Source organism: Moschus berezovskii, chromosome 5, assembly GCF_049115385.1.
Source record: "Moschus berezovskii isolate FMDL1 chromosome 5, NW_MosBer_1.0, whole genome shotgun sequence".
Taxonomy (NCBI): Eukaryota; Metazoa; Chordata; class Mammalia; order Artiodactyla; family Moschidae; genus Moschus; species Moschus berezovskii.
The window spans coordinates 86,789,815-86,816,070 of record NC_142464.1 but is presented as its reverse complement, the minus strand read 5'-3'; the positions used below and the strand labels follow the sequence as shown (position 1 = coordinate 86,816,070).

General features: G+C 35.0%; 1 protein-coding gene across 1 annotated transcript in view; it reads right to left on the bottom strand.

The window, feature by feature from the left end:
- Positions 1–26,256, bottom strand: part of ADGRL3 (adhesion G protein-coupled receptor L3) — a 984,355-nt gene that overhangs the window by 480,714 nt on the left and 477,385 nt on the right. The window contains exon 5 of the mRNA XM_088836367.1: positions 24,375–24,588. Coding sequence (XP_088692493.1) covers positions 24,375–24,588 — 214 coding nt within the window. The remainder of the gene's footprint in view (positions 1–24,374; positions 24,589–26,256) is intronic.

Genomic DNA, 26,256 nt, shown 5'->3' with positions numbered 1-26,256 from the left:
GCTACAATGCCGTTCTCCCCAATCATCCCACCTTCACCCTCTCCCACAGAGTCCCAAAGACTGTTCTATATACCTATGTCTCTTTTGCAGTCTCATATACAGGGTTAAGGTTACCATCTTTCTAAATTCCATATATATGCATTAGTATACTGTATTGATGTTTTTCTTTCTGGCTTACTTCACTCTGTATAATAGGCTCCAATTTCATCCACCTCATTAGAACTGATTCAAATGCATAAACATAAGACATGACACTATAAAATTCCTAGAAGATAACATAGTCAAAATATTCTCTGATATAAATTGCACTTTTATTTTTTTTAAGTCTCCCAAGTCAATAAAAATAAAAACAAAAATAAACAAATGGGACATAATCCAAACTTACCAGCTTTTGTCTACCAAATAAAAACTTAGAAAACCAAAATGATAACCTACAGAGTGGGAGAAAACATCAATATTTGCAAAGTATGCAACAGACAAGGGCTTATTTTCCAAAATAAACAAATAGCTGATACAATTCAACAACAATAAGAAAATAACAAACAACCCAACTGAAAAATGGGCAAAAGACCTTAATAGACATTTATCCAAAGACATACAGATGGTGAGTAGGCACATGAAAAGATGTTTAACACTAGTAATTATTAGAAAACTACATATCAAAACCATAATACACCTTACACTGGTCAGAATGGCCATCATTTAAAAATATATAAATAAAAAATATGGAGAGGATATGGAAAAAAGGGAATCCTTGTGCAGTCTTGGTGGGTATGTAAGCTGACACAGCCACTATGCAGAACAATATGGAGTTTCCACAGAAAACTAAAAATAGAATTACCATTTTGATCCAGCCATTCCACTCCTGGGAATACACTGAGATTAAACCTAATTCAGAAAGACATATGCACCCATATATCCTTTCCATCATAAGGAAATGGAATTCAAAAGCAGGAAGTCAAGAGATACATGGAGTAACAGGCAAGTTTGGCCTTGGAGTACAAAATGAAGCAGGGCGAAAGCTAACAGTGTTTTGCCAAGGGAACACACTGATCATAGCAAACTCCCTTTTCCAATAATACAAGAGACAACTTTACACATGGAGATCACCAGATAGTCAGTACAAATATCACACTGATTATATTTCTTGAAGCTGAAGATGGAGAAGTTCTATACAGGAAAAAAAAAAAAACAAGACCGGGAGCTGACTGTGTTTCAGATCATGAACTCCTTATAATATTCAGACTTAAATTGACGAAAGTAAGGAAAACCACTAAGCCGTTCAGTTATGACCCTAATCAAATCCCTTAAATTATACAGTGGAAGCGACAAATATTCAAGGGATTAGATCTGATAGACTGTCTGAAGAACTATGGACAGAGGATTGTAACATTAAACAGATGGCTGTTGCTCAAAACCATAACTCAAGAAAAATACAAAAAGATAAAATGGTTGATGAAGAGGCCTAAAAATTAAATAAGAAAAGAACAGAAGTGAAAGGCAAAGGAGAAAAGGAAAGATATACCCATATGAATGCAGAGTTCCAAAGATTAGAGATACCAAGTGAACTTTTCATGCAAAGATGGGCACAATATAGGACAAATAAAGAAGCTGTCTCTCTTTGGTTTCTCCCTGTACATGTTTCCCTTTTCGATCCTGTCCTCATGGTGAAGAATCCTTCATTACCTTTCCCCCTTTCTGGCTTGGAAACTATATCCAGGTAACAAGGCAGAGGAATCAGAAGTAGCTAATAGTTACATTCTTGAAGGCTGGGGCTTTAGATAAAAATACCTCTCTTCTTTCTCTAATACCTGACTGTCTCCTTTCTTGTCTTTTCACAGTGAGATAAGTTTAGACATTTCCAAAAAAAAAAGAAAAGAAGAGTTAGCTTTTTATTTGTATTTTAATGCACAGTAGTTTTTTTCCTATAATGACCAAGTTTCCTAATTTTTGGTAGATAAATAGATTTCATGTGTTTATTAAACACTTTTTTTTATTCAGACTGGAATGGACAATGATTTCATGTCTTTTGTTGCTGCTAAAAGCAGAGTATATACATTGCCTTGCCATGGCAAAGGGGCTTGCATAACTCATGAAGCTATGAGCTATGCCATTCAGGGCCACACAAGAAGGACGGGTCATATCACAGAGTTCTGACAAAATGTCATCCACTGGAGGAGGCAATAGCAAATCACCCCAGTATACTTGCCATGGGAATCCCATGAACTGTATAAAAGGCCAAAAAGATATGACACCAAAAGATGAGTCCCTCAGGTCTGAAGGTGTCTAATATGCTACTGCGGAAGAGTGGAGGAGAATCACCAATAGCCCCAGAATGAATGAAGCGTCTGGGTCAAAGCAAATATGAAGTTCAGTTGATAATGTGTCTGGGGAAAAAAAGTAAAATATGATGCTGCAAAGAACAATACTGTATAGGAATTCGGCATATTAGGTCCATGAATCGAGGAAAATTGGACATAGTCAAGTAGGAGACAGTAAGAATAAACATCAATATCCTAGGAATCAGGGAATTAAAATGGATGGGAATGAGCGAATTTAATTCAGATGACCATTATGTCTACTACAGTGGGCAAAAATCCCACAGAGAGAATGGAGTAGCCCTCATAATCAACAAAAAAGTCCGAAATACAGTACTTGGGTGGAACCTCAAAAATGATAGAATGACCTCTGTTCGTTTCCAAGGCAAGTCATTCAACATCACAGTTATCCAAGTCTATGCCGCTACCGTCGACGCCAAAGGAGCTGAAGTTGATCAGTTCTATGAAGACCTAGAAGACTTCCTATAACTAACACCTAAAAAATATGTCTATTCATTATTGGGGATTGGAATGCAAAACTAGGAAATCAAGATATACATGGAGTAACAGGCAAGTTTGGCCTTGGAAAACAAAATGAAGCAGGGCAAAGGCTAACCAAATTCTACCAAGAGAATTTGGTATGACTAGTACTTATTAGTCATAGCAAATACTCTTTTTCAACAACACGAGTTGACTTTACACATGGACATCACCTAATGGTCAATACTGAAATCAAATCAATTACATTCTTTGTAGTCTAAGATGGAGAAGCTGTATACAATCAGTAAAAACAAGACCTGGAGCTGACTACGGCTCATATCATCAGCTTCTCATAGCAAAATTGAGGCTTAAGCTAAAAAAAAAAAAAAAAAAAACTGGTAAAAACACTAGGTCAGACAGACACAGCTTAAATCAAATCCCATATGAATCTGCAGTAGAGGTAACAAATAGATTCAAGAGACTAGATCTCGATAACAGTGTACTTGAAGAACTATGGACAGAGGTCTGTAATATTGTACAGGAGGTGGCAAACAAAACCATCCCAAAGAAAAAGAGAAGCAAGAAGGCAAAGTGCTTATCTGAGGAGGCTTTATGAATAGCAGAAGAATGAAGAGAAGTGAAAAGCAAGGGAGACAGGGAAAGGCACATCCAATTAAATGCAGAGTTCCAAAGAATATCTAGAAGAGACAAGAAGGCCTTCTTCAATGTACAGTGTTTAAAAATAGAAGAAAACAACAAAAGGGAAAGACTAGAGATCTCTTCAGGAAAACTGGAAACATCAAGGGAGCATTCCACCTAAAGATGGGCATAATAAAGGATAAAAATGGTAGAGACCTAGTAGATGCTAAAAAGGTCAAGAAGAGATGGAAATAATACGTGGAAGAACTGAATAAAAAGATCTTAATGAACCTGATTACTATCATGGTGTGGTTAGTCACCCATAGCCAGACATTCTAGAGTGCAAAGTCAAGTGGCCCCTAAGAAGCACTGCTGTTAATAAAGCTAATGGATGTAATGAAATTCCAGCAGAACTATTCAAAACCCTAAAGGAGGATGCTATCAAGGGTTTCCACTCATTATGTCAGGAAATTTGGAAGACTCAGCAGTGGCCACAGGACTGGAAAAGGTCAATCCTCATCCCAGTTCCCAAGAATGGTAGTACCAAAGAATGTGCTAACCATTGAACAATTGCATTCATATCTGATGCTAGTAAGGTCATGCTTAAAATCTTGCATGTTAGGCTTCAGCATTATGGGAACCAAGAACTTCCAGATGTACACACTGGGTTTAGAAAAGAAAGAGGAACTAGAGATCAAATTGCCAACATTTGCTTGATTGTAGAAAAAGCAAGGGAATTTTGCAAAAACATCTGTCTCTGTTTCGTTGACTACATTAAAGCCTTTGATTGTGTTGATCATGACAAACTGTGGAAAGCTTTTAGAGATATGGGAATATCAGACCATCTTACCCGTCTCCTGAGAAACCTGTATGAGGGTCAAGAAGCAAAAGTTAGAACACTGTATGGAACAACTGATTGATTCAAAATTGAGAAAGGAGTACAACAGGGCTATCTGCTATCACCCTGTGTGTTTAACCTATATGCTGAACACATCATGAGAAATGCTGGGCTGGATGAGTTACAAGCTGGAATCAAGACAGGTGGGAGAAACATCAACAACCTCAAATATGTGGATGATACCACTCTAATGGCAGAAAGCAAAGAGGAACTAAAGAGCCTCTTGATGAGGGTGAAGGGGGAGAGTGAAAGAGCCAGCTTAAGACTAAATATATATATATAAACCCTAAGATTATGGCATCCTGCCCCAATATTGCATGGGAAATAGAAGGGAAAAAGGTGAAAGTAGTGACAGATTTCCTCTTCTTGGGCTCCAAATCACTGAGGACAGTGACTGCAGCCATAAAATCAGAAGAAGACGATTGCTTCTTGGCAGAAAAGTTAGACAAATCTAGACTGTGTTGAAAACCAGAGACATTACTCTGCCAACAAAGGTCCATATAGTCAAGTCTATGGTCTTCCAGTGGTCATGTATGGTTGTGACAGCTGGACTGTAAAGAAGGCAAAACACTAAAGAATTGATGCCTTTGAACTTTGGTGATGGAGAAGACACTGGAAAGACCTTTGGGCAGTAAGGAAATCAAACTAATCAAACTTTACGGAAATCAACCCTCAATGTTCACAGAAAGGACTAATGCTGAAGGTGAAGCTCCAGTATTTTGGTCATCTGATGTGACCAGACGACTCACTGGAGAAGTCTTTGATACTGGGAAAGATTGAGAGCAGAAAGAGAAAAGAGCATCAGATGATGAGATGGCCAGAAGGCATCATTGATGCAATGAACATGAACTTGGGCAAACTCAGGGGAATGGTGAGGGACAGGGAGGCCTAGACAGCTGCAGTCCACTGGGTTGCAAAGAGTCAGAGACAACTGGGCAACTGAACAAGAACTATATAAATATATATATATATATATATGTATGTATATACACACATACATATATGTATATGTATTTGTTTCCTGTTACAAATAAACTATACCATTTACTAACAATGGTTCATTTAGTATATGTTAATAATAGAAATCAGGATGCTGTAAAAATTGCAGAAATTATTTTTATGGTAGAACATACAGAACTTTATCAAATTTAAAACTGCAACTTAAACTAAAGTATGGGGAAGAAGGGATTATTTGAAATTTTACATTGTTTTAAAAGTTTGTTTCTATTCATAATAAAAATTTTAAATATTTAAGCTTTTTCAGCATGGAATTTGCTAGTTATTTCAATTTAATGTGACAACATTTCTTTTTAACTTTTATGAACAACATTTCATTTCAGAGGAAAATAAACCACTGATTTTAAAGTTTTTAGGTAATTTTAGAGATTGTGGTTAGCATGAAGCCTGACCAGTGCTTCCCACATCCAGTTTCTTTCATTAGCCTGACCTCAAAACCTGGAGTGGATGGAAGTTGAAAGAAAAAGAGGCAGGTCTCAGGTCAGAAGTAGCAGCACACATTCCAATAAGTTCCAGCCCAGGGCTTTGTTATTAGTCTCCTCAGATCAGTGATGAAAAGTGAGGAAAAATTCACAAAGGCTTAAGTAAAACATGTAACGAAACTAAAATCTGAATTCAAGTTTAACTAATGTCCCAAATCTCTTCTTGAAACGCAGGATCTTCAATCTGATCATAGAGCATCTGGTGCTATGAGACTGAAACAGAAACACTGCTTTTCTTTCAAAACTGAAGTACTACCTGCAGGAGCAAGGTTTATCTTTAGTTTAGATTTTTAGGGGAAGTGGTACTGCGGAGGCCTGAAAGATTCTGAGATCCCAAGTCTTTGTGATTAGCATCGTTATTTTCAGTAAAGGGGAAATTGTTTCATGATATTCCACATAAAATACTAAATTGTGCTTGGAGCAGGTGATATATAGTGATTATCTCCCCAGGATTTTCCCAGGTGGTGCTTCCCAGGTGGCACTAGTGGTAAAGAAGCTGTTTGCCAATAACAGGAGAGACCCATAAGAGATGTGGGTTAGATCCCTGAGTTGGGAAGATTCCCCTGGAGAAAGGCATGGCAGCCCACTCCAGTACTTTTGCTTGGAGAATCCCATGGACAGAGAGGAGCCTGGCAGGCTACAGTCCATGGGGTCGCAGAGTCAGACATGACTGAAGCAACCAGCACACACACGCACCCCACCATCTATCCCTCATTTTCTGTCAAGAAAATACAGATTTGCAGTGGTGAGTGTTCTTCCCTTATTTGTAGCCATGAGCCCCCCTGAGATTAGAATCATTTTTAGCCATTGGTGCTATTAACCAAGGACCAGATATCAGGAAAGGGGGGGGAGTAAGAGAAGTGCAAGTAAGTTTAAATAGCTGCTTCTTTCTTGTTCAAGTTTTCCTTCTGGAAATATCTCAAAGTAGAAGAGATAACTACTTTATTCCCAAACCTATGGGCATATGTAAAAGAACCTACTTAAATAATTCTGGTTTTAGTCTTATGGAGGAGGGTCTTCAGAATTCAAAGATAATTATCATATTATAAATTTTATTTAGGCTTTGTGGCTTTAGCCTACAAACTGTCCAGCTATACTAGAAATTGTGTGGTAATGTGAATTTGGAGAGTCCTAGTTTTCTAAGCTCCTAGACTGGATTGCCCAAAAGGCATTTATTTCCTTAAGAAAAACTGATCATGCTCAGTTTTAGCAATCTTTATATTCAGACACTTCCTTCTGACACTTATTTCTATTTGACACTTTTGCCTGTTGGGTTTAAAAATACAGTTGGCTCTCCATTGTGCTAGTTACTTCATTAAGAGGAAGATTCTGGAAAGATGATATTGCCTATACTCCCTCCTAAAATTCTATATCTGTTGATTACTAATGTAAACAGTGTATGGATGACTAGTAGTCTATCAAGATGTTTCCAACAATATTGACAGAATAAAATGACACTGGTGAGACAAAATTCACAAGTATAAGACTTCCTTTAAAAATCTACGAAGATTACTGCTTGAAATATATTTAAATAGAAGAGAAAAAATCTACAAAGCTTGATTATTCAATGCCAAGACTAAAGGAGTGACTTGTGGAGACATTCTGAAGCCACATTTCTTTTCAGACAAGTGACATTTTCATAATGCAAAATATAACCTCTTGTAAGTAGGTAGGTCAACTCTTAATAGAGAAACAAACACTTTCAAGAAATAATAGTTTTGCTTATATCTGTAACATATTACACAGTATTATGCCTGTTATTAATCTAGTCACGTGAAAGTGAAAGTCGCTCTGTCTTGTCAGACTCTGTGATACCATGGACTATATAGTCCATGGAATTCTCCAGGTCAGAATACTAGAGTGGGTAGACATTCCCTTCTCCAGGGGATCTTCCCAACCCAGGGATGGAACCCAGGTCTCCTGCATTGCAGGCAGGTTCTTTACCAGCTGAGCCACAAAAGATAAAACATTTTGCGATATTCCACATAAATTCGAATTTGTCTTTGGAACAGGGGTGGCTAGTTTGGATTAACTCCTCAACATGTATTTCTCTCTTTCCTTTCCAGACAGATAAAACTTTGGTTAGCATTCTTCCCTCATTATGAGGCATGTGCTTCACCTGAAATTAGAACAATTCTTAGTTTCAGAGGTAAATTTTAAAGTAAGAAAGTAATGGCATTCTTATATAGGATTATAAAGCAAGGAGTGGGGTAGGGAAGAGAGACTAAACATACTAAAACAATGTGGTCTAAGGTCCCAGAACATAAAGAAGTAAAAGTCTACAACACATCCACCCTTAAAAATCTTTCTGGCTTTAAAGATAAACTTCATGGGCTTTAAGGATTTTCCCAGAACCAGAACTCTTTACATAGTGACCATAACAATTTTACAAACTACAGCAAAAAAAAATCTACAAATGTAAACACATCCTATCACATTTCTTTGGAATATGAACGTGATGATAGAGGGAGACAGGAATTGTTTAAAACTTTGACTTTCATAAGAAAACAAACATCAAAATCCAGACTAACACCTCTTATTCAACAATAGAAGATAATATAGAAAACATTTCTCTAGTAATAATAACAATCACTTTGGCATCATGCTACTGCTACTGCTGCTGCTGCTGCTGCTAAGTCGCTTCAGTCGTGTCCAACTCTGTGCGACCCCATAGATGGCAGCCCACCAGGCTCCTCTGTCCATGGGATTTTCCACTACACATGTGAAAAAACACACAAACTTTCTATTCTGATTATGGCCCTTCAAGGCAAGTATTTTAATTCTAACTTGCTCAGAAATCCATGTGTACTGGGACACAAGGCTTGGATTTGAAACCAAAGTCTGCTTCAAAGATCTCAAAGCAAAACATTCAATGCATTGAACCTACAAGAGCAGGCATACAATATCTGAGAGTAAGGGGGTAGTTTCTAAGTGTCTTTTTAAAGCTATTAATGATATGATTTTGGAGCTTCAAAAGACATATTTTTCTTAAAAAGTCTCTATACCATTGCTGAATATCTCATTTCCAATTTGTTTCCACTTATAATTAGGAAATTTTATTTTTGAATTCTGAAATCTAAGAATTTAAAATTTTTTCATTTTGTTAATAAACAAAAGACATACTTTTATTAATAAAACTAAAGATAAGTCAATCTGCTTTCCAAATAAACTAGCTATGAAAACAGATTAATATATAACTAAACTTCAAGGCACAGGATCATATTTAACTTTGGATTAATCATTTTATCTGTTTGAGTATCAGTATCATAAATAGTAAAATAACATAAATGTCTTCTCCATCATCCTAAAACAAATAAAATATATTTTAAAATAAAACAAAGAAATGGATGAGAAACAAAACCCTCTACTTATTAATAAATGAAAGAAATGTAAACATTAAATTTTGATAATGATAAAACAACGTGATTCCAGGGCAGACACATTGTTTTTCCTAAAATCAATCAACATCCAAGAAATACATAAAATAAATGCTCTATACACTTATGTCTCAGAAATTATATTATTTATTTATATTTGTGTTCATGCCTACACCGCTGAAATAATAGTTTCAAATCTAAGGGTACACTGAGTTCATGCCACAACCATCAAAGCAACATGTTCTTCAATTGGTTCCCACAAGAAACTATGGTCCAACAGACTAAAGGACTCTGGAATATATGACTTATATTGCAGCCCATTTTTGGTCATTTGTTGCTGACATTCTACTATAATGCATTTATAGCTATAAAATATATATCCAATTACATCATGTAGGAAAATTATCTTTTCATTTACATATAATAATGTAACATTTGAGATATATGTTATGTACCTCATAACTTACACTAAGACATTTTTCTTTCCAGTAGTTTGCAGAATAAGGGTCATATTCCATTCTAATATCCATGTGGACTTGTGCTTCTTTTATTAATTTACACTTTCTACATCTATGACTTTCATTAAAATATTTTATATAATTATTGTTGTTATAGTTGCAGTGTTTTCTTTTAACGTCACAGTAGGGAAATGCTATTGGAAGAAATAATTGAATGTAAAGTCATTAGGAAGATCCCATTTTTTTTTTTTAAGATCCAAACTTGGAAAGTAATTCAGAATCCTATCTCCTCAGGCAAGAATGATCTCCTTGAAATCCTTGCAAAAGTAAAAGATCTTTTATTGCAGGAAATTTGCAGAGACTAATTTGTGAAAAAGGTGCACATATCTGTGAACCTAATTTCTAAAATACTGTCAGAGAAATAACTCACTGTCTACAAGATTATAAATGAAACTGTTTATAAATATTTTTGCTCTGTATTTTAATGGAAAGACAAAAAGTTCTCGTTTGGGGAGAGAAATAAGATTATAAAAAATAGTATCTAAACAAAATGAGAAGCACTGAAATAGAATCATATATAAATATACAACAGAAATGCTTAAGGATGTAGCATGCTGCCAGAACTTGGTGGGCATAATTCTGAAATTAAAGCCAAAACCAATTACTATGAAATCAGAAACTCAATGTTAAATCAGTAAATAATATTAGAATAGTATATTTAGTAAGATGTTCATACTGGTAGAAGACTTATAAATCTTTCATGTAACATTCAGTTCAGTTCAGTCGCTCAGTCGTGTCCGACTCTTTGCGATCCCATGAATCACAGCATTACTTACTATACTGTTAACTTCAAACCCATAGCCATTTATATTCCTCTTTTCATATTAGCTCATAATCATATCCTCTTGTAATTTTTAATACTTTTGAAGTATGCTTTTCTCTTTACATATGGCAATATTTTTGTATAATTATATTATTTTCCTAATATTACTTCCTCAATGAACTAACATGTCCAAGAAACAGCTCCAAATGTTTATTTTCATAAGGTTGATAGTACTAATAGTCATGAACACTAACAGTTTTGGAAAGAACAAAGTCTTTTCAAGCCAAAACTCTCAACATATATTTATATATGGAAACAAGCCCATATGCATGGAAAAAAACATATTTTTGCTTTTACCATTTGTAAGTCTAGTTACAAATAAATATGATTTACATATCTTGCTGCAACATATGTGACAAAGTATTATAAATACCTAATTTCACAGAAACTGGTATCAATTAATGCAATTTTTCATACTAACAAATATTAGAGTAATGACTATTCTCCAATGACTTGGGAAATACCATTTTTTATAAATTAATCACATAACATAATGAGAAATTCAAAACGTATTACATAGAATGACTTGTTAATAAAGAGAAAATAAACCAGTTTGTGTCTAACACAGTATTCATGGAGGCAAAATTACCAATATGTTTTCAGCATAATGTGGCAGAAAATGAAAAATAAAGTAGAAAATAAGAATAAACTGACCACAAATAAAACAAAGTTACCATGCTACTGCTAAGTCACTTCAGTCGTGTCCGACTCTGTGTGACCCCATAGACGGAAGCCCACCAGGCTCCCCCTTCCCTGGGATTCTCCAGGCAAGAACACTGGAGTGGGTTGCCATTTCCTTCTCCAAAAGTTACCATAGTGTGGCACAAATAAAGACCCCTTTCTTTTCTATAACAATTATCAGAAGCATTATAGAGATTTATGCTACCTAAAATCTCATTACATAAAACATTAGAAATTTTGACATATTGTGTTATTCAAGTTTTATTTTAAAAAGCTTGACATGATACATTTTCTCATTTATAAGTATTTCAATTTCCCATTTGATATATTTAGTTTCTAATCCATGAGCCTCACTTTGCTAAAGTCTGCCCATCAACTGATATCTAATTCCTTTAATTTCCATACACATACAGAAACTGGTATATTATTCCCCATTATTACCTATAAGTTCATCTTTACTGAAGTATTTCTGTGGATAATTGTTTCCCCGGGAGTTGGTGATGGACAGGGAGGCCTGGCGTGCTGTGGTTCATGGGGTCGCAAAGAGTCGGACACGACTAAGCGACTGAACTGAACTGAACTGATAAACTCTAAAGTGTTAAAAAGAATAACAAAATCTGATTTCATTATGTTTTAAGAAAAAACTTTTCACAATTGAGTGATTTTTTTCTGAAAACTTATCCTTAGGTAGAAAATGAATATCATATAATTAAATAAAATTCATGCCATGTTTCATTATTTGTATGTGAATATGACAACTAAGCACTAATGGTAAACATATGTATGGGGGATGAACATGCACACATACGTGTGTGTTTGATTTCTTTTCAGGAACAGTGACTGGTTCATACTTCTTTCCTGGTTAAGGCCTTTTATTAAAAATAGTACATATTTCAGACAGAGCACATCAGGCAATAGATTGTAGTAGTTATCATGATTTTGAAGCTGGATTTTTTATGTTAAAACTGCAGTTTTGACATTACACTGTGTAACTTTGGGATGCTAATTAAACTCTCTATGCAAGAGTTCCCAGATCAGTAAAGAAAGGATGATGATAGTACCCATTCTATATGAGGGAGAGAAGAATTAAAATGTTAGTTCATGTAATGTGCTTAGAATACTGTCTGGTTAATATGAAGTTCTCAGTAAATATTGCTTGATATATGGTTATAGCTGGAATATTTAGTAACTCAATCATATTTGTTCTATCAATGCATATATCTATCAATGCAAGATACATAACATTGTACTAAACATTCTATAAATAAAATTGATTCAAATAAAGAAGAGGTTGAGAGGCTGGAGAGTTTCAGATTCACAAAAATTAAATTTTTCTATAAAAAACTTCAATGATAAAAATTTGTTTGTGGCTAAAATTGAATATTAATAAAACCTAAGCTAAACCAACCCAATATTTGGTTGAGTGTTTCCATGAGAGGTAATGAGTTTCTTTACTCACCATCATGAACACAATCAGGAGTACTGTTCTTAACTAATTCATTCTTATCATTCTTCCTATAGTAAACAAAACCCCAAATTCCTCAACTAAAAGCACTTCATGGGCTTAAAATAAATTCTAAAACAAGTTAATTTCTATATGCTTTAATTATCTATTTGTATAATTGAAATAATAATAAAATGTATTTCCTAGTGTTATTGAGAGGAATATATGAGTTAATGAAAGGTAAAAATCTCTACCAGAATATATAGCAAATAAAAAGCACCCATACACATGTCCAGGTATTATTATCAATAACAACTAAATATGCTTTCTATTTGTTCATACACATAATATTCTAGACATTAATACTCCAGGAAAAGGTAAAATCAGTAAAGAAAGAAAGGATATTTTTCCAAAGATGAAACTAAATGGCTATATTGATCAATTTTGTAAGGTTCGTTTCATTAAAACCCTTCTCTTGCTTGAACAAGAGAATGAATTATATGAACTATGGATAGATTTGAATATTTCACTCGTTTTTTCTGATATACTTAAAAAGTAAAAAGACATTTCCTTATGATAGAAATTATTCTTAGTGTATCACTAATTACCAAAGAAATGCAAATTAAAACCACACTGAGGTATCAACTCATACTAGTCAGAACAGATATCATCAAGAAGTTTACAAATAATAACTATCTTGTTGGTAGGAATGCAAATTGGTGCAGCCACTATAGAGGTTCCTTAAAAAACAAAAAATAGAGCTACCATATGACATAGTATTCCGATTCATGGGCATATATCCTGGGGGGGGGGGTGGAATCTAAAAAGTTACTTTAACCCAATGTTCACAGCAGCAGTATTTATGTGCCAAGAGTCAATCGAAGTGTCTATCAGCAGATGAGTAGGTAAAAGAAGACGTGAACATTTTTCAGCTATAAAAATAAGGAAATATTGCTTTTTAAATTGATATGAATGAACCTAGAGATTATCATCGGAGAAGGTGATGGGACCCCACTCCAGTACTCTTGCCTGGAAAATCCCATGGACGGAGGAGCCTGGTAGCCTGCAGTCCATGGGGTCGCGAAGTGTGGACACGATTGAGCGACTTCTATTTGGAGGTCGCTTTTAGGTTTATTTTGTTTAGCATATTTTCCAACGCATTTGTTAATGGCTTCAGGCACTGGAATTACCATGAATTAAAACAATTAAAAAGAACTCAGAAAATATAAAGAGTGCCAGAGAACAGTTGCCCAAACATTATTCAATTTTGTCTTTACAAGGCTGACTGTTTTTAAAAAAGAAAACAGATATCAACAATACAAAAAAATGAAAAATATTTTCCACTATACATGCTTATATAAATTTAGTTTCTCTAAAATATTTGTGTTAACGATATCATAACAGGGCTATCTCGCCATTCCCACAAAGTCATACTGCTAACCTTTGTAGTAATTTTATTCAATAAAATAGCTATTCTAACTTTCTATTGTTTTAATCACTTTATTTGTAATTTTAGAAGGTTTTATAATTTTATGAAAGTTATAAGTATCTTAACAGAACATTACGTTAGTAAGTTTTAGGCATAAGTCTAATTCTCATTTGATTTTATATTAGCAGGGGGTAATGTATAACCCAGATATATGAATCCCTTCAAAAATAATTCACTTATAGAAAATGCCTACATGATTTTAAAACAAATAGAATGAATATTACGCAATGTAAAAATAATTAAAACAAAACATAGATCACTAATTTCACCAAATTATTAGAAATGAAAAAAAAAAAAAACTTTGGAAAATCATCAATTTTTCTCAGTTTTGGACTCACGACCTTAATAACTCTTAAAATTATTAAGATTCCCAAACTATCAGTTTATATGAGTTACATCTATCAAATTTTACCATCTTACAAATTAAATAACTGAGATATTTTTAAAGGTACATTGTTGCAAAAAAAAAAAAAAAAAGTACCTAAAAAAGTACCTTGTTGCTAGTGCCTTGATCCCTGCTAATGTTACCTACCACTGCTTTTGCGCCATCAGTACCTGCACTAAATACAATGAAGACGGCAAATATTATGTCAGAATTTTTATGAAAATAGTTTTGATCTGTGGAATGTCAAGAAAGAATCCAAGGATTAAGTTTCCATGAACAGTGTTAGAGAATGGCTGCACAAGGGTTTAACACTCCCCAAGACCTCTAAGAGACAGTCAACTCAACCCCCTTTAACTTTTCCCCTAATCTTTCCTGAAACACTAGAATAACTTACTAATTTTTGAATTTCAAATTACACATACATAATATAATTTTATTCAAAATCAGGTGACCAGTGAGGAGGACTAGAAAGCATTTGAGCAGAGTTTAATCAAATAGGTATTCTCAGAATCGAAATGGGACAAAATATAAGAGAAGAGATAAATGCCTTTCATATATAAACTTTTCATTTTTCCATATTCTCTACATTTGGGCTTTGGGAATGGAACTTTTCTTCCTTCCTTCATTTCCTTCAGTCTTCTGTTTTTCCTTTGTGTTTCCTTAATAAGCATACATACCAACATTACTGTTATATATCACCTTTCCTATGCTTATCCTTTTGTTCTTTTTATTGCATTAAAATATGGATTCAATGAAAAAATTCCTGAAAATGTGAAATTGTTTTTGATCTGTTATAGTTTCCAAGAGAAATACGGGACATAATGCAATGAATCTGTCAAGGGATCAAAGGAGAATATTCAAATTGAAAAATTCATGTCTATATACAAAGTTATTGCAGAATATATTCAGCTATGTGTATACAAAAACTGTCACCGGCATTTCCTCCTTTACTGCTATTGAAAGAGTTCCTAACTTCACTAGGATTGACCACAACAAAAACAAAGCCCTTTTTGTACACTATAAAATCCCCTACAGTGGTTGATATAAACTGAAACAGAACTTTTTCAGAAAGGTGAGAAATTATTTTCTCTCTTTCTTCCACCCCTTGTGTTTTTTTTTTTTTTTTGGCATGTTCCTGATGTGACTATGACATGTGGAAATGTAATATTGCTAAAATGGTGCTGGAAGGTTAAAAGTAAAACTTAAATCATTAATTTAAATGGAAAAAATTACTACTTTATACATTTAACATCAGTTGACAGAAAACTACTAGATTCATGATATTTGATTCCAAGATAATTCAAAAGGCAATAAACATATTTTCATCCATTCCTCCAGAAATAACTGCTAATATTTCTTTGATAACATCCCCATTGAAACACCCACTAAATCTAACTGGACTTCAAATATTCAGGTTTTAGCTTTAAAAAATAATGCATTAAGGATAGACACAAAGCCAAGAATAGCAGAAACAACACAGGGTAGAGAAGGAAATGGAGATTAACAACAAAGAGCGTGAATAATCCTACTGTGGTGATGTAAACATCCTAAAACTGATTTATGGAAATGATTGCACCTCTTGATAAACATACTAGAAAAAAGTTATCGTACACACAAAATGAGTGAATTACACAGTATATAAAAATGCTTTAATAAAGTTGTATTTTAAAATGAACACACTGAGAGAAGCTAGACACCAAAAATCATATACTGTATGAATCAATTTATTTGAATTTAAATTGAACAAAACTAATTTAAGGTAATAGACAACACAGTAGCAGCAATTCTTGGTTGGGGGGAATATGACTGGTGCAGTGCATGAGGTGAGATATCTGAGGTATACTTAATATTCAGTCTTCACTTGGTTGCTGTTAGCTGAGCTTGGTTTGTAAAAATTCAGTGAGATATACACTTCTGAGATTAAGAAGAGGTGTCAAAAATACACAGAAGTACTATAAAAAAAAGGTCTTAATGCCCAGGTAACCACAATGGTGTGGTCACTCACCTAGAGGCAGACATCCTGGAGTGTAAAACAAGTGGGTCTTAGGAAGCACTACTACCAACAAAGCTAGTGAAGGTGACAGAATTCTAGCTGAGCTGTTTCAAATCCTAAAAGATGATGTGTTTAAAGTGTTGCACTCAATATTAAAGCAAACTTGGAAAAGTCAGCAGTGGACACAGGACTGAAAAAGGTCAGTTTTCATTCCAATCCCAAAGAAGCCAATGCCAAAGAATGTTCAAACTACTGTAGAAGGGCACTCATTTCACATGCTAGCAAGGTAGCACTCAAAACCTTCAAACTAGGCTTCAATAATACGTTGACACACAGCTTCCAGATGTTCAAGCTGGGTTTAGAAAAGGCTGAGGAACCAGAGGTCAAATTGCCAGCATCCACTGGATCACAGAAAATGCAAGAAAATTAAAAAAAAAAAAAATCCACTTCTGCCTCATTGACTATCTTTAACACCTTTGACTGGGTAGATCATAATGAATTGGTAAATTATTAAAAAGATGGGAATACCAATCAGATTACCTGCCTCCTGTGAAAAGTGTATGCAGATCAAGAAGCAACAGTTAGAACCAGACATAGAATAATGAACTGGCCCCAGGTTGGAAAGGAGTACGTTGATGTTATATACCTGCTTATTTTACTTATATGGAGAATGCATCATATGAAATGTCAGGTTGGATGAATCACAATCTAGAATCAAGACTGTTGGGAGAAATACCAAAAACCTCATATATGCAGATGATACCAACTTAATGCCAAAAACTAAAGAGGAACTAAAGAGCCTCTTGATGAAGGTGAAAGAGAAGAGTGAAAAAGCTGGCTTAAACCCAATATTCATAAATCTAAGACAGTTGCATCTGGGCCCATCACTGCAAGGCAAATAGATGGGGCAAAAATGGAAATAGTGGCAGATTTCATTTTCTTGGGCTTCAAAATCACTGTGGATGGTAACTGCAGTCATGAAATTAAAAGATGCTTGCTCCTTGGAATAAAAGCTATGACCAATCTAGATAGCATATTAAAAACAGAGACATCACTTTGGTGACAAAGATCTGTCTAGTCAAAACTATGTTTTTTCTAGCAGTCATGTACAGATATGAGAATTGGACCATAAAGAAGGCTATGTGCTGAAAAATTGATGCTTTCAAATTGTGTTGCTGGAAAAGATTCTCAAGATTCCCTTGGAGCAAGGAGATCAAACCAGAGAATCCTAAGGAAATCAACCCTGAATATTCATTAGAAGGGCTGATGCTGAAACTGAAACTCCAATACTTTGGCCACCTGATGCAAAGTGCCGACTCATTAGAAAAGACCCTGATGCTAGGAAAGATTGAGGGCAGGAGGAAAAGGGGGCAGTAGAGGGTGAAATTGATGGATGGCATTACCAACTCAATGGACGTGTGTTAAACTTTGGGAGATAGTGAAGGACAGGGAAGCCTTGTGTGCTGCAGTCCATGAGGTCACAAAGAGTCCAACATGACTTAGCAACTGAACAACAGCAGTGTGCAATTATCAGTGAGTTCTACTGCAATAAATCACAGTATTTCATATACATATTGAAAGCGAAAGTTGCTCAATCCTTTCAACTCATTGTGACCCCATGGAATCGATGGAATTCTCCAGGCCAGAATACTGAAGTGGGTAGCCTTTCCCTTCTCCAGGAGATCTTCCCAACCCAGGGATCAAACCCAGGTCTCCCACATTGCAGGTGGATTCTTCACCAGCTGAGCTACAAAAGAAGTCCAAGAATACTGGAGTGGGAAGCCTATCCCTTCTCCAGTGGATCTTCCTGACCCAGGAATTGAACTGGGGTCTCCTGCATAGCAGGCGTATTCTTTACCAACTGAGCGATGAGGGAATCCCTCATATACATATTCATATACATACTGTGAAAGTTGCTCAGTCATGTCTGACTCTTTGTGACCCCATGGACTAGTCCATGGAATTCTCCAGGCCAGAATACTGCAGTGGGTAGACACTGCCTTCTCCAGGGGATCTTCCCAGTCCAGGGATTGAACCCAGGTCTCCCGCAATGCAGCTGAGCCACCAGGGAAGCCCATTCATATACATATGCTTATTCAAATTTCCTTTTCAACTTTAACATTATGGGCAACTGTATATAACATAATACTATTATATCAGATACTTAAAATACTTGTCAAAAGTTGGCTGAGGATGTCATAAAATATGATTTTCAAACTTTCCACATTTACATGGAATTTGTGTTTAGTTTATAAGATGGACACTACTAGCAGTTTTATTAACAAGGGAATAGTATCCAAGCTAGTTTATTGTCGAATCGTCAAGGCTTCCTAAGAGAGTATGTGTTGAATCTACAGGAATGGTTGGTGGTGAGATGCTGGCCTCAGGCACATTGCGAAGAGGATCTAGAGAGATTCAGTACTGCACATCAGGCATCAATAATTGTATGAAGTCCTGACAGAAAAGGATGGGTGAATGGTTATTGAATAGAAGCTGCTCCCAATGTTCTTTTTCAGTATTTATCCACTTCTATATCTAACATCACTTTGTTCTCTCTGGTTCCACCAATGTTGCAATCCTTCAAAGACCAGTCTAACACTTACACTTCAGCTGAATGCTCCCTAATATCATGTAGGTAAAACAGAACTTCTTGTTTTGAACTCTTCAATTAATGTACATGAGATAAAAATAAATTACTGAACAAATGATACAGTGATTTAGTTTTTATTGAACAAAAATATATAGTTTTATGAATTAGAATCATGACTGATGCATTTATCCACCAAACTCCAGACTAACTCTCACAGTGAACTACATATCATGAACTTTCAGACACTGGTAGAATTAAAAGACACAAGTATTTCCATTAATAGCTGGTGATAACATAACAGCTGCATTCAAAATGTAAAAGTCCTGCAATTATTAGTTGACAGTCATGTTCATTTAGATTCAAAAGTTATATGTATTATATTTTAAACTCAGTTGTATAGACCTAAAATGAAAATAAACAAAATGAATCAGATAATAAATTTAAGAAAGCTTTTAACTGGCATGAAAAAATTGGACAGCATATGTATTTCTACATTAATACATATATTTGATTTGATTTAAGATATATGTATTTGACTGGACTTGAAATATATACATATACATGATTACTACATTCAAAATTTACTTTTAGGTAAAATCAAGAGCAAGTCTGCACTCTAGAAGCCTACTATTTACTTTAGACAAGGAAATAATCTAAAATATGGTAATATGCATCTATTGTCTAGATGCAAAACAAATGGATGTAGATGATAATAGGTGAGGAGGAGCATGAGAAGTTCTGAGAAGGGAAAGTAAATGTGTTCTGACATTTTAAGGAGTCTTCTAGCAATATAATGGAAAAAAAATAAGGCACAAAATAGAGAAATTGGGAGAAGAATGGTATGAAAACACACTTGGATTTGAGAACAGCAGGTTTAATCTGAAAGGCAGTGAGGAAACAACTCTCCAGAGCAGATTCTATAGTTCTACTGGGAAAATAAAATGTAGAAATCATGTGTCATACCCTTTTTGATTCAAGTCCCCAATTTTTCACACCAAATGTACACATTAGCATACAATTTATTTATGTATTCATTCAATGTGTATTCAAACATCCACAGAAATAACATGTCATGCCTGTCCTTGTCTGTGACATCTGTCTAATTTATGAGATTGAAGTTATGAAGCCTTTTTAAACAAGGTTTTGCAAAGATACATAAATAACTTTTTGACTTCAGTAATAATTCACCCATTAGAGACATGCTTAAAAATTGTAGACGCTGATAAAATGTCCTTCTAGAAGTTTAAATAAAACACAATAATTAATCTAAAATACCTTTTAAATAGATGTTTTCTATTATGGTTTTAATTCAAACATATTATTTAAACTGTCAACATCATAATTAATATGATACTTAGTAATTATGAGCATTATTTAACATGCTAGCATTGACATGACAGTGAGAGTTCATTATGAAGCAGCTTAAGTGGACGTGATCATCCCCTATCTTGGGAAATTACAAAATGGAACCAGATATCTTCTCTCCATTTATTTTGGACAGGTGTAATGTAGCACATTTAATAATTCAAATACAAGAAAGAATCTTGCTTCCATGGAGAATTAACCACAGCTATTACAGTTAACTGACAATTCTTATTTGAGAGCCCCCCAGCAGGGCTTCTATAAATGATTTACTTAGGGTGCATAAAGCGATTTTACTCTGCAGATTTGTCACTTTACAGATGCATCCCATCTAATTCAGTAGCTCCAGAAGATCCATTGTAATGATATATTTTTGCAATAATTATAAGATTAAGGGCTTATTTTGGGAGCCATTAATAATATCAATGAAAGGATTAAGATAATTTTTTGTGAAAAATCATATAGAGATCAAAGAGCTACAGAAGTTAATGCTTCTCTACATTTTAAATGAAAACATAATCACAGAAAAGCAAAAATTCCTCCTCAACCCACTCCCAAAAAGGATTCTGAAAAATCCTATGTTTGGTTTTCTAACCAAAACAAATAAAATAACAATTTACTCATGGTGCCAATTCCATACTACTTGTGGAAAAACTGCTCTTGAAAGATGATATTAACACCTATTGGCAACAAAATGATCAGCTTTCAAATCAACAAACTTGTATCAAATGGAATTCCTAATTTTATTTATTTTTTTTGTAATTAATTAATTTTTTATTGGAGGCAAATTATTTTACAATATTATATTGGTTGGTTTTGCCATACATTGACATGAATTCGCCCCAGGTTTACATAAGTCCCCCCTCCAGAACCCCCCTCCCACCTCCCTCCTCCCTTTATCCTCCCTCTGGGTCATCCCCGCATGCCAGCCCCAAGCATCCTATAACATGCATTGACCCTGAACTAGTGATTCATTTCACATATGACAACATACGTGTTTCAATGCCATTCTCCCAAATCATCCCACCCTCACCCTCTCCCACAGAGTCCCAAAGACTGATCTATACATCTGTGTCTCTTTTGCTGTCTCGTATACAGGGTTATCATTTGCATCTTTCTAAATTCCATATATATGCGTTAGTAAGCTACCAAGGATATTTTTCACAGAACTAGAACAAATAATCTTACAATTTGTATGGAAATACAAAAAACCTCGAATAGCCAAAGCAATCTTGAGGAAGAAAAATGGAACTGGGGGAATTAACCTGCCGGACTTCAGGCTCTACTACAAAGCCACAGTCATCAAGACAGTATGGTACTGGCATAAAGACAGAAATATAGATCAATGGAACAAAATAGAAAGCCCAGAGATAAATCCACGCACCTATGGACACCTCATCTTTGACAAAGGAGGCAAGAATATAAAATGGAGAAAAGACAGTCTCTTTAACAAGTGGTGCTGGGAAAACTGGTCAGCCACTTGTAAAAGAATGAAACTAGAACACTTCCTAACACCATACACAAAAATAAACTCAAAATGGATTAGAGAGCTAAATGTAAGACCAGAAACTATAAAACTCCTAGAGGAGAACGTAGGCAAAACACTCTCCGACATAAATCATAGCAGGATCCTCCATGACCCACCTCCCAGAATATTGGAAATAAAAGCAAAAATAAACAAATGGGACCTAATTAAAATCAAAAGCTTCTGCACAGCAAAGGAAACTATAAGCAAGGTGAAAAGACAGCCTTCAGAATGGGAGAAAAGAATAGCAAATGAAGCAACTGATAAAGGATTAATCTCCAAAATATACAAGCAGCTCCTGCAGCTCAATTCCAGAAAAATAAATGACCCAATCAAAAAATGGGCCAAAGGACTAAACAGACATTTCTCCAAAGAAGACATACAGATGGCTAACAAACACATGAAAAAATGCTCAAGATCCCTCATAATCAGAGAGATGCAAATCAAAACCACAATGAGATACCATTTCATACCAGTCAGAATGGCTGCTATCCAAAAGTCTACATGCAATAAATGCTGGAGAGGGTGCGGAGAGAAAGGAACCCTCTTACACTGTTGGTGGGAATGCAAACTAGTACAGCCACTATGGAGAACAGTGTGGAGATTCCTCAAAAAACTGGAAATAGAACTGCCATATGATCCAGTAATCGCACTCCTGGGCATACACACCGAGGAAACCAGAATTGAAAGAGACACATGTACTCCAATGTTCACTGCAGCACTGTTTATAATAGCCAGGACATGGAAGCAACCTAGATGTCCATCTACAGACGAATGGATAAGAAAGCTGTGGTACATATACACAATGGAGTATTATCCAGCCATTAAAAAGAATACATTTGAATCAGTTCTAATGAGGTGGATGAAACTGGAGCCTACTATACAGAGTGAAGTAAGCCAGAAAGAAAAACACCAATTCCTAATTTTAAAATCTTATTTCCCATTAACACTTACCTTACCATGAGCCAGCATTTTAGAAACAGACAAATAAGAGCCCTCAGGTTTGCCCAGAGACCAGTAACTATCCTTCCATTATACCCCAGATGCTCTATCATCAAAATCCTGGCATGTTATAATTTCTCTGAATAATTTACACAACAGTTATTTATAAAAATATAGACTTATGTATCTGAATTTTAAGTATCAAGAAGGTTAAAAATAAGGCAATCTTTCATAAGTACAGGAAAGATAATCCTGAAATCACTGTTTTTGCAGTTCTGTTTATTTTTACATATGGTATGACTTCCTCCATATTTTAAGAAATCCTTAAACAAAAGAAAGAAATGCCTGAATATAAATTCTAATTAAAAACAAATTCACTAAATCGTTTATTAAGTTTTTAAAAATTACTTTGTGAGTAAGTAGTCAGACAGTATGAAGGCTTGTCAAGGATGAATCACTTTGTTACTGATTTCTGATAAATCATAATAGTGAGCAAATACATAAATGATATTTACTATTTAACTAATTTAATAAGAAATACGTTGACCACCTGTTGTGAAGAGCCAACTCATTGGAAAATACTCTGATGCTGGGAGAGATTGAGGGCAGGAGGAGAAGGGGGCAATAGAGACTGAGATGGTTGAATGGTATCATCAACATGAGTTTGGGCAAACTCAGGAAGACAGTGAAGGACAGGGAAGCCTTCAGTCTATGTAGTCGCAAAGAATCAGATATGACTGCATAACTGAATAACAACATTAAGAAATTCTAATATAAGCTTTCCAAACTATAAATTTGAACTAACCAGTCTCTTTAGAATTGAAGATTTTCTTTTACTTATCCAGTGATATTGTATGGTACTTTAATTTATATTTATTTTAATATTGTAATACTTCAGATAGTTTAAATGTATTAAATGAATTAATTCATGTACTAGATATCTAAGGAAAACTTTTAAAATTGCTTTTCAACGTCAAATAATCATTAATCAATAGTCTTTACTATATTTTTTTCACAAAATTGACCATGAATCTAAATTTTACTTGCTTTTCCCCACACTAATGGAAAAGCATTGTTAGCAGCAACATATTTTTTCTGTAATTTCTGGAGAAAATTACATAATTCTGTTTTTGAAAACTGAAAAATTGATTTCTCAACTAATGAATCTAGGTCTAGAGAATGCAGAACACATGAAACAATAAGTAATCTAATACATTTTAATATTTTCCAAGTGCCATTTGCAATTTCTGGCACTAGCATTTTAGTGATATGGGGAACAGTTTGATACTGAAAAAGTACTGTAAAGTATTCTAAAGTACAGGATTTTATGTTCTTATTATGCTTAATACGTCACACAGATACATGCTGACTGTCTATACTAAATGCAGAAAGAATATTAGAAATATCATACCTTTGAGACATAATCTTATAGGCATCAGGTAGATAGCATCGTATATTCTCCATCTGAGCAGGGTCAGAGTCACAAATTTTGTCATCAGTCCTCCCATAGTTGGCACTTTCAATCATGATGACATCTGTTCCTGGACAGCGGAGCTCAATAGGGTAGCTCTCACAGGAGAGCTCTCTGCGAACCACAGCCATCGGAATGGGGGCACGGCTGAAAGCTACCAAAAGGAGGAGGAAGAAAAATAAAACATGTTTGTTACATACAAAGGAAAAATATGTGTTTTTAGTCTACTAATACCAAGGAATAAAGCAATTTCAATTCATAAATTTAACTAAAAATGGAGCATTTCACTTCAGTAACCTGACAGGATTTTTAAAAGTCTAATTATACAAAGGAACTTACTTGCAAAACAGAAAGACTCACAGACTTAGCAAATGAACTCATGGTTGCCAGTGAAAGGCACAGTTAAGGACTTTGGGAAGCAAATGTACATATTGCTATATTTAAAATGGATAACCAACAGGAACCTATTGTATAGCAATAGGAACTCTTCTCAATGTTATGTGCCAGTCTGGATGGGAATGGGATTTGGGATAGAAAGGATACATGAATATGTATGGATTAGTCCCTTCACTGTTCACCTGAAACTATCACAACATTGTTAATCAGCTATACTCCAATACAAAATGTTTTTTATGCTAAAAAATAAAATTAAATTTAAAAAAGCTAATTATAACAATTATTTCTTTTTTTAATTTTTATTTTTATTGGAGGCTAAATATTTTACAATATTATATTGGTTGGTTTTGCCATACATTGACATGAATCCGCCCCGAGTGTACATGAGTTCCTCCTCCTGAATCCCCCTCCCACCTCCCGAATCCCCTTATCCTCTCTCTGGGTCATCCCCGCATACCAGCCCCGAGCATCCTGTAACATGCATCGACCCTGAACTGGCGATTCGTTTCACATATGATAATATACATGTTTCAGTGCCATTCTCCCAAATCATCCCACCCTCACCCTCTCCCACAGAGTCCCAAAGACTCTTCTATACACCTGTGTCTCTTTCGCTGTCTCGTATACAGGGTTATCATTTGCATCTTTCTAAATTCCATATATATGCGTTAGTATACTGTATTGGTGTTTTACTTTCTGGCTTACTTCTCTCTGTATAATAGGCTCTAGTTTCATCCACCTCATTAGAACTGGTTCAAATGCATTCTTTTTAATGGCTGAGTAATACTCCATTGTGTATATGTACCAAAGCTTTCTTATCCATTCGTCTGCAGATGGACATCTAGGTTGCTTCCAAGTCCTGGCTATTATAAACAGTGCTGCAATGAACATTGGAGTACATGTGTCTCTTTCAATTCTGGTTTCCTCGGTGTGTATGCCCAGGAGTGCGATTGCTGGATCATGGCAGTTCTATTTCCAGTTTTTTGAGGAATCTCCACACTGTTCTCCATAGTGGCTGTACTAGTTTGCATTCCCACCAACAGTGTAAGAGGGTTCCTTTCTCTCCACATCCTCTCCAGCATTTATTGCATGTAGACTTTTGGATAGCAGCCATTCTGACTGGTGTGAAATGGTATCTCATTGTGGTTTTGATTTGCATCTCTCTGATTATGAGGGATCTTGAGCATTTTTTCATGTGTTTGTTAGCCATCTGTATGTCTTCTTTGGAGAAATGTCTGTTTAGTCCTTTGGCCCATTTTTTGATTGGGTCATTTATTTTTCTGGAATTGAGCTGCAGGAGCTTCTTGTATATTTTGGAGATTAATCCTTTATCAGTTGCTTCATTTGCTATTCTTTTCTCCCATTCTGAAGGCTGTCTTTTCACCTTGCTTAGTTTCCTTTGCTGTGCAGAAGCTTTTGATTACAA